Below are 13889 nucleotides of genomic sequence, written 5' to 3'. Positions count from 1 at the left end.
TAAATATCTTTTAGCTTTACATTTTAAATATATACATATATAGACATGTATATTTATGAAATCAACAGTTGTTTGATCCTACAAAGGGATTTAATCTGGTTCTTATTTCTTATTGAATCAATTGACTGAGTTTTGCTCAGGCTGTTCTATGATCTTTTAGTAAAATAAAAGGCAGTCTTTAAATGTAAAACTGATCATTTTATCTGATTCATTTTGTGCACGTAAGCTTATAAACCATGAGAGAATTTTTTTGTTGGTTTGTTTGTTGGTTTTTTTCCACCCCCTGTGCACAAAGCCTATTAAATCCATGCTGTTATAGGCATATATTTAATTTCATTTTTAATTCATGGAGAAAAGGTAATACCTCCCAGTCTAAAGGCAATGTGATATCTGAATATGAATATAAATACCTGTAAAAGAAAGTTAAGAATGTTAAAAAAAAAAAAAGTCTAAAAATGTAAAATGGTTTCTTCTGAAATGCCTTAAGCATTTTTGCTCTAAACATTTAATTGTAACCTCTCTAAGAACTTTGTAAACAGTTTCTTCTTGTTCATTTGCTAGAATAACTTCAAATAGTTCAGTATAAAAACAGAAGTTATGGCTAAAATTAAAGCTTAGAAGAGTTTTCTTTTTTCTGTTTCTGTAAAATATGGTACAAATAATGGCATACTTTTGTATAAAATATAAGTGTACATATAATGGCATAAATTATTAATTTAATTTGCCGAGTACTATAAGAAAGTGATAACTTCATTTTTGACATGCATTGCTAGAAACAATAGATTTTTTTTCTATTAGTATGAAATTGTTCCATGACTTATTTCTCCAAGACTGTTTTTTGTCTGTTTTTGTTAGTTTGTTTTTTCTGAATGACCTCACAAAGAACAGTATGGTTGGAAGTAAAATGCAAGATATGTACATGAATTACTTTATTATCTTTTAGAATTTCTTGCTGATACATTTGAAACACAAATCCAATTTGAAATATCAAACAAAAGCTTTAATTAAAAATAATACAATGAAAACCACCAGATTCTTACTAAAAGCCTAGTTAAAATAGTAATTATATGTTTTTTCCTGAATTTATGCATCCCTTCTCTGCCCATAGAAATTGATTTCTTTATGTTCTCAGATAATCTTTACATGATAAAATCTATAAGATATAGGCCTTTCAGTTTTTCATTACTTACATTTACATCTTTCTTTTTCAGATGACACGAGAGCAGTATATATTAGCAACACAACAGAACAGCCTTCCAAGGACTGAAAATCCTCAGTTTTACCCAGTAGGGATTTATGGATGGCGAAAGAGGTGCTTATACTTCTTTGTACTTCTCCTGTTGGTTACCATGATTGTTAACTTAGCAATGACAATATGGATTTTGAAGGTTATGAATTTCACAGTGGTAAGTATCTCAGTGGCTTTATCCTATTTCTTATACTAATAACTTGTAGTTTCAGTTCTCTTTCCTTTATCATATTATATACAAATCCTATAACTTTGGATTAGAAATGGCATATACTTCTTTGAGCGTTGCTTCATATATTTATACTCTTTGTATATATTCTGATGTGAGTGGCCTGTGCCCTGTTTTTGTTAATATCTGCTGAAAATATACCTGTATCTTAGATTTATTTGTTTGCCCAACTGAAAGCATAACAGTGACTGCCACAAGTGTCTCTTGGTTGCTTTTCAGCACTGATAGCAAACAGTAGGAGTATGCTATGCCTGTTTTGTATGGTATGTTTCCTCTAAAGGAGAAAACCAGGTTAGTTGGGTTCAACTTGGGATGGCTTTTTTAGTATCTGTTGTTACTGTTTCTATAAAGCTTACTGTCCTCAATGGCCAGTAAAACTCTGTGTTTCACGTAGAACAAACAGTACCTGTTTTGATGTTGATAAGATCAGGTAGGTGGGTATAAAAACCACAGACATTTATGAGACAGCCTCCATCTGGAAACTTTAATAGCACCGAAGTGTTACTGAGTGTATTCCCAATGTACACATACCTGAAAAATGTTTGTGTTCAGTAGAGGTTGTATTATCTGCCCAGCTGTTCCCAAAGCTTTGCTTGTGTAAAGGTGATTGGTGTGCTCACTAGTTGGCTGTGGTGTAGTATCTTTTTGTATATCAAAAGACAGAACACTCCTCGGATTAAAATAACAGTGGTTCTGCTCCAGTGTAATAGCAGTATAGTCTTTCTGGGTTTTGATGCATTTAATAGGGTATTTCTAATTACTAGGGTCATGGCACATTTCAATTCTGCATTAGTTTCTTGGAAATAAAAAGCAGCCAATAAAAACAGCCTTAAACACATCTGAAACTGTTCTATACTTGCCAATGCTCTCTAATACATAGTTTTACCTGAGATCGTTGTCTGGTGAGACGTATTGTAGAAATACATTGCAACTTTTGAGTTGCCAACAGTGGATAAATGTGGTATATTTGTATTTTGACAACTATATGACAATTTCATGTATTGAAGAGCTCGATAGAAGTTTTTTGTTGTTTTGTTTTTATTTTTTAGCATAATGTGCTTGCAAAATAGGACACATACGCTTTTGATACTCATATTAGAAGCATATTTAGGATATCATATCTGTTGACTTGAGTAAAATGGTCTGATATTTATCCAGAAGGGAATTAACCATGGAAAATTTAAAATATTGAGAAGATGTTTAAATAGCACAGCACTTTTCTCTGGGCAAAAGATTACATTCCAATAAAATATTTGAATCTACTGCTCAGAAATTTTATTTGTGTATCTCAGCAGTGGTAAGAAATCGGAAGTACAGCTTGAAATCTTTTGAATGGGAAAATACATTTGTCAAACTGTTTAAAGAGCACAAAGGAGGAATCTAGCCGTGATAAAAATAATTGTTGAAATTGAACTGCTTGACATTTTGATATTATTTTAAATTCTTTGCCATTTTTGCACCAGCCAATATTGAGCTCTTTATGAAAATAACAGTAATTGTACGAAGGGGTCATGAAAAGCCAGGTCATGGGTTTTGTCATTGCTGGCTGACAGTTGCAATGATGTTAATGTGTGAGCTGTTGACTTTCTATTTTTAACTGTACAGCTGTAGCCACTGGACAACTGGCACAATAAAAGCCTTTCTGAGTTCAGTTCATAGATTCTCCAGTAGGGAAGTTTTCTGAATATACTGACCTTGCTTGTAAAGGTCATATTCTGAATCTGAGCTCATTATCTCACATTCTTTTTATGCACAAAGAGAAATATGGTCTCCCATAAGGCCACTGATTTCATAGTAAGGCAGTCAACTAAAGTGAAATTGTCCTTAAGATATGCATATTGAAAAGCCGATCAAACAAGCAAATTAAAAAAGAAAATGGTTTATTTGCAATTAGGCAAAAACATAGTACAGGCAGGTTTGTGCAAGTCTCTTTTTCTGAGATTAGCTGGTGTAACTGGAAATGGTAGATAAACTTTTGGGCATACAGTCTCTTCTTCCAATGTACAATGGAAGGAAGAAACTTGCAGGGTAAGTACAAGTTAAGAGTAATTTCCCGAGTTTAATATGTATCAGTTAAACAAGCAAAACCAAAAGTAATTAGTATCAGTGTAGCAGAGGGAATATTACATGTAGGAATCAGAGATAAAGTAATCATTTTTTGAAACATATTCCCCAGCTGATAGCTTAGTGGTGCTGTCCCTTAATGTCTGGTTGAGATCTGTTCCCTCACTGTTCAGTCATCTATTTAAAAAGATGCAATGTGAGAACTTCAATACAGAGAAGTCCCCAAACAATTCCACTGATAGATATATCTGTCTGTAACATACTATCTTATCCTGGGTTTATGCAGAAAGTAATTATTCAATAGTAGTTTATATTAGAGAAAGGTCTGACCTTGAACAAAATGTTCTGCAAATAACAGCCGTGAAACAATCCTCAGGCTAAACTCATCATTGGAATAAAGTTCTTTCTTGTCTAATGTGCATCAAGTGGATCTCTCTGAAGTGAGTGGTAAATTTTCAACCACTATGATATATCCTTCACTAGTGGAACCATCAAAATCTCTGAATTACATGCTTGAACTTTGGACTTCATCTATTGTATTAAATTATTTCCTGAAAAATAAACAACTGTTACCGTCAAGAATGATCCCAACTTTCCTCACAGCTCGTAAGCCTAATCTTCAAAGGAGACCTGATTCTTAGAAGAATCAAGCCAGAAACTAAAATTCATAGCTTTTCTGAGAATCAAAATCACATACCCGAGAGATGAGAATTTTATGGAACATTTATTATTTCCTTTCCTTGTACTAACATTGCCATGGTCCACAGGCTCCCCATGGAAATGTCTGTCTTTCACCTTCCCTCAGATTATAGTATCCTACCTCTCACTTAGTATAGGCCATGTGTGTTATTAGGTGTTTCAAGAAAGATGGCACATTCAAGTAATTATTTGGTGACAATTTACCCAGCGTAAATTATGGATATTAGGAGACATTTATTCTCAGAAAAAGTAGTCAGGCATTGGAACAGGTTGGCCAGGGAAGTGGTGGAGTCACCATCCCTGGGGGTGTTCAAGGAAAGGTTGGACGTGGTGCTTAGGGACATGGTTTAGTGGGTGACATTGGTAGTAGGGTGGTGGTTGGACCAGATGATCTTAGAGGTCTTTTCCAACCCTAATGATTCTGTGATTCTAATATGTATTAATATCCTGATTATTTCACTTATGCAGTATATATGAATTTTAAATGATAGCAATGAAATAAATATTTTTACTGTGCCTTCATTCTTGTCATATTGTCCGGTTCATAGCATAGGTAATTAGCTTATTTTTCTTAAAATATTTAATCACTTGAACATATTGTCTGATAACATTTTTTTTATTATTTTATAGAGTCTTCAAGTTACTCCAACCTCAATAGAACTATAATTTTATATTATTTACTCTTTATATAGCTGCCAGTGAATAAAGTATATTGACATTCTGTCAATCTTATTTTATAAAGGAGATTTTTTTCACATTTTTGTCACTAAATACCAGTGTACAAACAAGTGACTGAAAATTTTCTGTGGATATTTCAAATTACAGTTTAAAAGAGAAAGTTCAAAGTAGTCCTCCTACTGCTGTGAAGTAGCACTGTGAAGTGATATTGTGACGTGGGGCAATCAGTATAGGAACTTGAGATCTTTTGGTGGGGAGTCATTTAATATGAGTGCATTTATACATTTTCTAGTATTCATGCAATTGGCATTGATATGGGTGTTTACATGATACTGTTATTCCATTACATGTTACACTACATGGAAGTTGGGGTTTATTAAAGTTGAAAAAAGTGTAATAGTAGGAATCTCTGTTGGGTTGGCCTGTGATTCAGCCACATATGATAGGAAATACTAGCACCAAATTGTATACTGGTTTCGGCTGTACAACTGTTTGCTTTTGTGTCTCTGTATTCTGCTTTCCTGCTAGAAATAGACGTATGAAAATATTGTTTGTTATGTTACCCATCTAAGAATGGAATCACACAGTTCAGGTATTTTTTACTGCTGTAGTTATAGCAATGTTGTAGTCAATTTTGTCTGATGTCATGGCACACTATTTTCTGTATTGTTACATGTTAAACTCCTCTTGCCAGTAGTACTGACTTCTTTTTACAATCAGGAATGAGACAACTCATCATTTGGGTTGGGAATGAGAAAACTCATCATTTGGGTTGAAACATAAGCTATTCCTCGCAGAAACTGGAACTTCAATTTAGCTGTGAACATAAGCAGCTATTTGAATTTCCTGTCTGGAATTCATGTGCTTCATGTTCCCAGTTGATCATACTCTTCTTGTTGGCTGCCTAGCTCCAGCCCTGTGTATTTTGACAGCAGCTAGTTTGCAAGGTGGTTGAGTGCTTGCCCTAAGGTACGCATGCCAACACAACAAACTCTTTTTGTGTGTCAGCATATATAATAATGCAGATACATGCAACTATTAACTTGTCTCTGTTTGTATCTTTATAGATCGTCCCTATATTCTTCTAGGAATTTGACTTTTAGAGTCTTCTGGTGATTCAAAAATCTAAATCTGAATATTCTAATACATTTATTTCTCTAGACCAATGAACCCAAGTTCATTTTCTTGTTTTTTCGGTTGCTGTGGAAGAGCAAGCTTTTAACTGCTTATGCTGTTGGGGTACATACACCCATGAACAATTTGTCCATGGCAGCTTAGCACACTTCTCTAGAATGAAAAAGCAGCTGTTAGCTAATTTTCACTGAGGTGTCACATTTGTATCAGATTGGCATTTAAAATTTATGAAGTTGTTTAGTAGCTGTACTTATCTCAAAAATACTTTGATTGTTTGGCAAATAGACAACTTCTTTCATTTTCAAAGGCAGCAGTTTCTTATTAGGTTTTGAATGAGTATTATGATTTAATAATATCAGTTGCTGCATATTTAATAAAAATGTTGTCATATCTGCATATTTCATTTATTTCAGTGGCAATCATTTATTGCCGTTAATTTATACTGGAAGTAATCACATTTTCAGAGGAATAAAATTCAATATCTCTTAACTGGATTGAAAACTGTTACTCTACATCTTTCAACCTTTTAGTTTTTGAGAACCTCATGTCCCATCTGGGGATGAATGCAAGAAAGCTTTTGTTTCCTTTTTGTTTGCTCTTTTTTTGTACTGAGAATGATCCAGTCCAAAGCAGGCAATATCATTAATTATTAATGATTAAGAAACTTAGTCTAGATATCAGAGACCAATGTTCAAATTCATGCAATCTCCCATATAGATCATGTGCCAGGTAAGTGTCCTACTCAAAGGCTATTATTCCTTCTGATTGGATTCTTAATATTACTTTTTAATAGGTATATGAGCTCTGTCTTATTATCTTTTAATCTCAAACTTTAGATATCATCCCTATAAAAAGTTTTATTGAAAATTCCTATGAAATATCTATGTACTCATTAAAATATTTTCTGCTCAGAAAATACTAAAAATATTAAAAATATTTTCTAATCATATATTCAGAATATATTTTCTTATAATGCCTTTTAAGAAAAGTTCAGAAAATTGTCAGCTAGCTAAAATAAGTATCAGTTAAAAAAAAATACACATGTGCACACATTCACACAGATTCTTATTTATATAATTGACTGTTTTCATCTCCTTTTTATGTTGCACTGGAAGACAGAAACTTAAGATTCTTGAATGAACCTGTCAGCTCCATGCATGATCCAAGCACTTGCTAATAGCATGTCAGCTAAGGAATCTTGCTAGTAGTCAATTTCACTAGTAATTTTTTCACAATCCTACATTTTATTTTATTTTTAACATTTGTGTAGTGGCACACCTTTATGGAACTGGAGGCTATTTGGTAAAACTTGCATCCTCTTTTATTTGGAATGCAGTAGGTAGGAATGAATTGATTTATTTTTATCCTGTGTCACATAGTGTGTCACATAGTTGCTGTTCTGAGTACAATGATGAATTTGTTTTTAGTTGTTTCCAACCCCATTTTTCTAAATCACTTTGTATCTCATTTAGTATTTGTACCTCCTGTATTTTATATTTCCTTCTGTTGATCTTATGGGGGAAAAAATAACAAATTCCAGGGGCTTTGAGCAACTTGGTCTAGTGGAAGGTGTCCCTGCCCATGGTGGGGGGTTGGAACTAGATGATCTTTAAGGTCCCTTCCAACCCAAACCACCCTATGATTCTGTGGTTCTATGATCTCTTATTTGTAACATATATGTGTGGCAACAGACGGCACAAACAGCAAAATGTCACATATTTGATTAGGTATTTTACAGTGCAAGGCATCTTGCACAAAGGCAACTTCCTGTAAAAATTAGGAAGGTATTGTTTAAAACAGTACTATTTAACAGCATTTCTTATCAAATGTGAATTGTCTTGGTTTGATGCGCAGGTTTCCTTATTTATTTTGGTTGGATGAATGAAGCTTTTAAATATTTCGTTTTGTTCCTGAGATGTAGATCTGTGCTCTTTAGTGTTTATTATTACAAATGATCTCTGATGGAGAACACATAGATTTCTCATTTTTATACTTGTTTAGTCATGCAGATTTAACGGCAGAAGATTAGTAAATCAAAGAATAACTACTTTGCACCCTACTTAACCTTGTAAAAATGTAATTTCTGTGTACACACAATCTATGAATGCAATAGTTTAAACAATTTCAACATGACCTTGTATTTGCAGTTTTGGAAAATTGTAGTATCCAGAATCTTGAAAGCTTGGGGAAAACAATGGAGGGTATAAATAATGTTTACTTTCCAAAGAAGCACTGAGAATGAAAGGAGGTATTTGGCTTTACAAGGTCACTGTTTGCTCATTTGTCTCACTGCTTCAGATTTGTTTCATGAAGCATCAGGACAGATTTGGAATATAAACGTAAGGGGCATAGATTCATAATTTGCGTCTTAAACCATGTTAGCCATCTAGTGTGCCACAGGTAACTTGCCACATGTTTCAAAAAAAAAGGGTGGGTTGGCTATGTCTTCCTTTACTACTCATGCAGTGATTCTGATATGCATTAAACTAAGACTCATGTAACTTCTTGTAAGAGTTTTAACATCTGAAGAGAATGCTGAGGGTGGCAACGGAAGGTAAAAAACAAGGCAACAGCAACTCTAAGTCTTCTGATAAGTTAGATGAGGATGAATATTATATTTATTATATTTATTTATTTGTATTTTCAGTTTGTGGAGGTCTGCCTTATATTAAATAATAATAATTTGTTTTAGCTGAGTAAACAATGTTTACTAGACAACTTATTATTAGTCATTCACTACGTAAATAGACCGGAACGAGTACTTCAGATTTTTTTTGAAATATTTGCTTTCATGAAAATTGAATTAACTTCATTTCCATTATTGGCTTTTAGTGGTGTTCCCTTTCCACGCGTAATCTGGCATGACATAAATGTTTGTGGAAAGTGAGACTTTCAAGAAAATATTATACAAAGATAATTTTGAATTCTTAAAGGTTTATCCAAGAAACCAGTTTCAAGAGTTAATTAGTCCAATTCTGTTGCTTGAATAGCAGATATTTTGAAGAGAGATGTTGAAGTGTTGTGTTTATTTTTAATTGGAATAAAAAGAAAAATATATATATATATTAGGGTTCAGGAAAATTATCAACACAAAGTCGTTATATGAAAAGAAATATAATCTAATGCATCAGTAATTGTGTTTGTCACAAATAGGGCAAATAAAGCAGTCTAGTTAATTTTATAGTTCAGGCCAAACAGTAATGTTTTGTAGTGTTATTTAGCAGTAATTAGAAAGATATGAAACCACTTGAACAAACTTTAGTTACTTAAAGACAGCAACAATCTGTATGAATAATGAAATGTGTCATGGTATCTTCTTTCTCTTGCATTATTGTTATGATTTATGTGGGTATGCAGTACAATAATAAATTACAGTCTGTGCCTGGAATCCTGTATTTATTCGTACACATCTTCCATCCTGAAATCAATAGAAATCCATATACAGAAGCAGCCTGTACTCATATCAGTGTAGCCTAAATTAGACCTAGCACATCTATAAGTTATAATAAATAAGAAATGGGAAGATAGAATATGTAGTGATATATATCTTACATGGCAGAGTATTTCCTTTTCTTTCTTATTAGTCAGGATATTGGATGTGTGATTAGAGTCCCAGGCAGGATTAAATGATGAAATCAATTTTTTTTTTAAGCAGGAGTAATACAGCAGTATGAACATTTTATCAAAAATGTGAATAATATATTTGTGTGGCCTTCAGGGGACCAATAGAAAAATTGAAAAGACCTTTACCCAAAAGATGCAATACTATTGGGGTCTGGTCATATTTTACTGTAGTGATAGATAAAATCTAGAAATAAAAATCAAGAAATCTCACAAAGGCAGAATAAAAATAACATTGCCAGAGAGAACACAGAAATAGTGGAACCACAAAAAAATAGAAGTCACTGTTATTACACCATCCAAAAGGCCTAGATTGCAATAGAAATTTGGCTGACCCTTCTTGAAAAGTCCAATGATTTATTATTGCCTGCAACATATTGCATACCCAGTCTGTGACATCATGCCATCATTCCAAATTAATCAGTCCAGCATCAACGATAAGAGACTCAGTGCAGATTTCTTTTTACTTCGCCATGCAATTAAGTATAACAAGTTGTTCGGGATTCCTCAAAGATCTTGAGAGTTTCAAGTCTACTTATTACATCTGAAAAAAAAAAATCGGATCCACGTTTTAACATATGTAATATCAGATGTGTATTTTTTATGCTAAACAGGGCCTTTTTTATTTTCTTTGTTGTCTTCAGTGTACATCTCACTTAAGCCATGTTTGGAGGTCTGGGCATTCTACATAGGAATAGTAGAGGAGATGAAAATCTATTAGCTCTGTTGGATGAACATGCAATCCAAAAGATGTTTTTGCTTGAACTAATTGTTGTCAAATTATAGGTTAAGACATGCACTGTAATGTTTTACTTTATTTACCAAATGATGATGATAATTAGTGCTGAACTTGGTCTTTTACATTAGTCAATTTAAAGGAAAAATATATGATGCAAATAGTTAATAAGAAATTTGTTGGTGGATTTGTGCTCAGGGCAGATTGATGTAGGTTTATGTGTATATACAGATCCAAAACTTATTTTTTTCTCAGGACAGATATAAACAGTTTACATTTTGAATTTCCTGGGGGTTTCATAGTTGTGGGATTTTTTTGTTGTGTTCTTTTTGCTCTTCCATAATTAAAATGCTAACTATTAAGGGAAAGAGTTGCTATATATGCTTAGCTCTATATTATCTTACTCTCAGTTTGGGATTTTATAAATGATTTGCAAAGTGATTTCAATTACTTTATGATTTAATAACTACTTTTAGAATGATTTTATTATTATCACTACCTTGAGTGTAATTTTTAATATGAATATATTAGAACGCTTATGGAGAAACAAATTGATTAGTAAAAGAGCCAGATGATTTTAAAATTAAAAAGATTAAAATTAAAAGATGCCGTAGAATTACTCAAGCTACAGTTTAGTTAGAGTTAGGGGGCACGTTTTCATGGCAACTCCAAAATTTCAGTGGAAAGAACCTGAAAGACAGATAGTTCTTGCTTTGCTATTTTCTATTTCAGTCATTATGATCAGAGATCTAATTCTTACATGTGTTGGAAAGATAACTTCTGTAAAAATTAATTGTAGTGGGTATTGTCATTACTTCAGTTAAGAAGTAATCCTACTCTGTAACAATTAAAATTAACTGTTTCCATTGTTGCCATTTCCTGAACAGATCGATAGTGATTAATAGGGGTTGGAGATGGTAAGAATTAAAGTATAAAAGACCAGGACAGAGATCAAGCTTTCATTCTGAGCCTTTCTTACTGCCTTTAGAAATAAAGGCAATGTTAGTGTGGAAACATACAGACATCTTTACACAGTACAAGTGTAAAAAATAACCATTATCTTTTCATTTTTTTCTGGATATACTGAAAAATCCTAATAAGAGGAAATAGAATGATTCTGCAAAGTCTCTTAAAAAGAATGCAGATGGATTTCTTGCAGATGTAGATTTGTTGCTTGTCTTGAGAAATAATTTATTATGGCCTCTTAATTTGTTTTTATCAGGCCCATAAGTTAAGACCCTTGTAGGAAATATCAAAATGGGAGCACCATCCATGTCTGAGTAAACATGTAATCTCTGTCTGGTCTTTTTTGTCTGTTTTGATTTGGGGTTAATGATGTAATGGTATATAAGCAAACTCATCTGTTTCCAAATGTCAAAATATGCAAACCATTTTTAAATTAGGTAAACAAACTTTAGCTTTTTTTGTTGTCATCCTCTACTTAAACTATTGCCTCAGCCATTTAAAGTGTAGAGTCTCCCTTCTGTCTAAAGAAATCCTATCTACAGGTCACTGCTGGGGAAACCCCTTTGCTGTGGTTAAAAAAGGGTCACACTCTTTTTGGGAGACCTAGACAAGATCTGATGGACAGACAAAAAGAGCAGAGTACGGAAACAGAGTCCATGGCAGATATGAAAGTTTTGGGGAATATGCCTTCTGTAAACTCCTGTCTCTTCTGATTTTTAACAGGCGTGTTCTGATCTCTAATTCTTAATATGAACTGTGGAAAAATAAACATCCTGTTATGAATTGTTATCTGAGCTTTGGCCTAACTGTCAAAGGACTGCTACACTCTTGTCTTAAGATTTAATAAAGCTATAATCTATAGCTCACTGAAGGTTAACAAAGCATTTACTTTCAAGAAAATAAAATTCAATGGCAGATGAAGGGCTTTATTACTATGCAAATTAAAAAATCATTTTCACAGTCTGAAGGGAAATATTTATGGATTTCTGATTCATGCTGTGTGTGAATAAAATTATTTCAGCTACCCTAAAGTTCAAGTGAAAACTGAGTTATTTATGTAAAGCAACAGTACAACAGAATACATGATAAGAATTTTTGACTAAATAGGCTTATAAAGGGGAAGCTGTTTAAGAATTTCAAACATTCTTAAACCATTGTTTCAATGAAAATTAAAATACAGATGTATTATACCATAGGATACAGTATCATCAGAGATTTTCAAAAGATATGAACTGAGCTGAAATATTCTAGCAGCGTCCTAGTACTCATTGACAGAAAATCTGAGTTTATCTGAGTAATCCAGTCACAAATATTTCACAATACTTTGTCCTAGTGAACTGAAATTGTTTGTTGGAGCACTGCTTCAACATTTAGTAAGCTCACAATGTACAAATCATTTCTAGACACAGAAAAGATTTCCCGAAATAATAAATTTACATCATGTGGTCTGTCTGTCTAAAATTTTTATTCAATAACTTTATGACTTACTGGACTTCAGAACCACTGAATACATGTAGAGCACTCTGATAAAAGTTATTAGAGGTATTTCAGGAAATTTGTTCACACTTCTAAGGATATTTTTGTATGCTATAAGTGTTTTTGTTTGTGTTTTTGGATACACAGAATCTAGGACTGTCAAGTTTCAGGTTATCAGTTAATGGCTTGGTTTACAAAAAGTGATTGTAAATCAATCTTGATGATATGTATGCTGGTTTAAAACACTGTCCTTGCAGAGCTTTGCCTGTTGTTCTTGTAAAAACATCCTCCTGTAGATATTGAATGTGACTTAAATCCTTTTTGAGCATTAGGATCTTCACAACTATTTTTTATGTGATCTATAACAGGGTAGGCTCCGCTAAATAACAGATACGTGATAGATGAGTACTATCTTATAGAGGGTGTTTAAGAGCAGTATGTGATGACTCCATCTCTAAAACTTTGAAGCTTGATTGTGAAAGTATTCATTCTCTTGAAAGTGGAGTAGTAGTAGTGCAAAGTGCAAATACATAATTTCTGTGCATGATAGTGAAGATCAGTAACTGTGCATTGGTGGGTGTACTTGAGTGACAGGAATATGCCAGCTTCCTTTTTATTTACTGACGGTGTGACTGTTGTAGGTATTAATTTCAGGGGAGTCCACTAAACTAATGCAGTCAGAAGAAAGTGTCCATAAAGTGAAGAAGCAGGTTAAATATCAGGAACAGAGACAGACATTTAGCCTGCACAAGGAATGTTCTGGGGTGGTCATTCAGGTGGCTGGAGAGAGGTTGTGAAAAATAGAAGAAAGGAATAATGTTATTCTGACAACAACGTCTGTGGTTAATCTGTGGAGCACTTCAACACATGATGTAGATGCTAGAAGTTTATAAATGTTTAAGAAGTGTTTGGAAAATGCAAAGAAGTAAAATATACCAAAGGCTATCAAAGACAAAATAACAGAATGGTGGCAGATTTCTCAAAAATGCCATTATCTGAATATCCTGTTCTTCTGATTGGCTGTCATCTGCTTACTG

At 33.2% G+C, this 13889-nt stretch overlaps 1 protein-coding gene across 3 annotated transcripts in view; it reads left to right on the top strand.

Moving 5' to 3' along the window:
- Positions 1–13889, top strand: part of SGCZ (sarcoglycan zeta) — a 481028-nt gene that overhangs the window by 251878 nt on the left and 215261 nt on the right. For all 3 annotated transcript variants that reach the window (XM_080590434.1, XM_080590433.1, XM_080590432.1), the window contains exon 2: positions 1212–1406. In XM_080590434.1, the coding sequence (XP_080446560.1) occupies positions 1212–1406 (195 nt within the window). The remainder of the gene's footprint in view (positions 1–1211; positions 1407–13889) is intronic.

The sequence above is a fragment of the Anser brachyrhynchus genome (assembly GCF_964034855.1).
Source record: "Anser brachyrhynchus genome assembly, chromosome: 4".
NCBI lineage: Eukaryota > Metazoa > Chordata > Aves > Anseriformes > Anatidae > Anser > Anser brachyrhynchus.
This window is presented reverse-complemented; position numbering and strand designations above follow the sequence as displayed.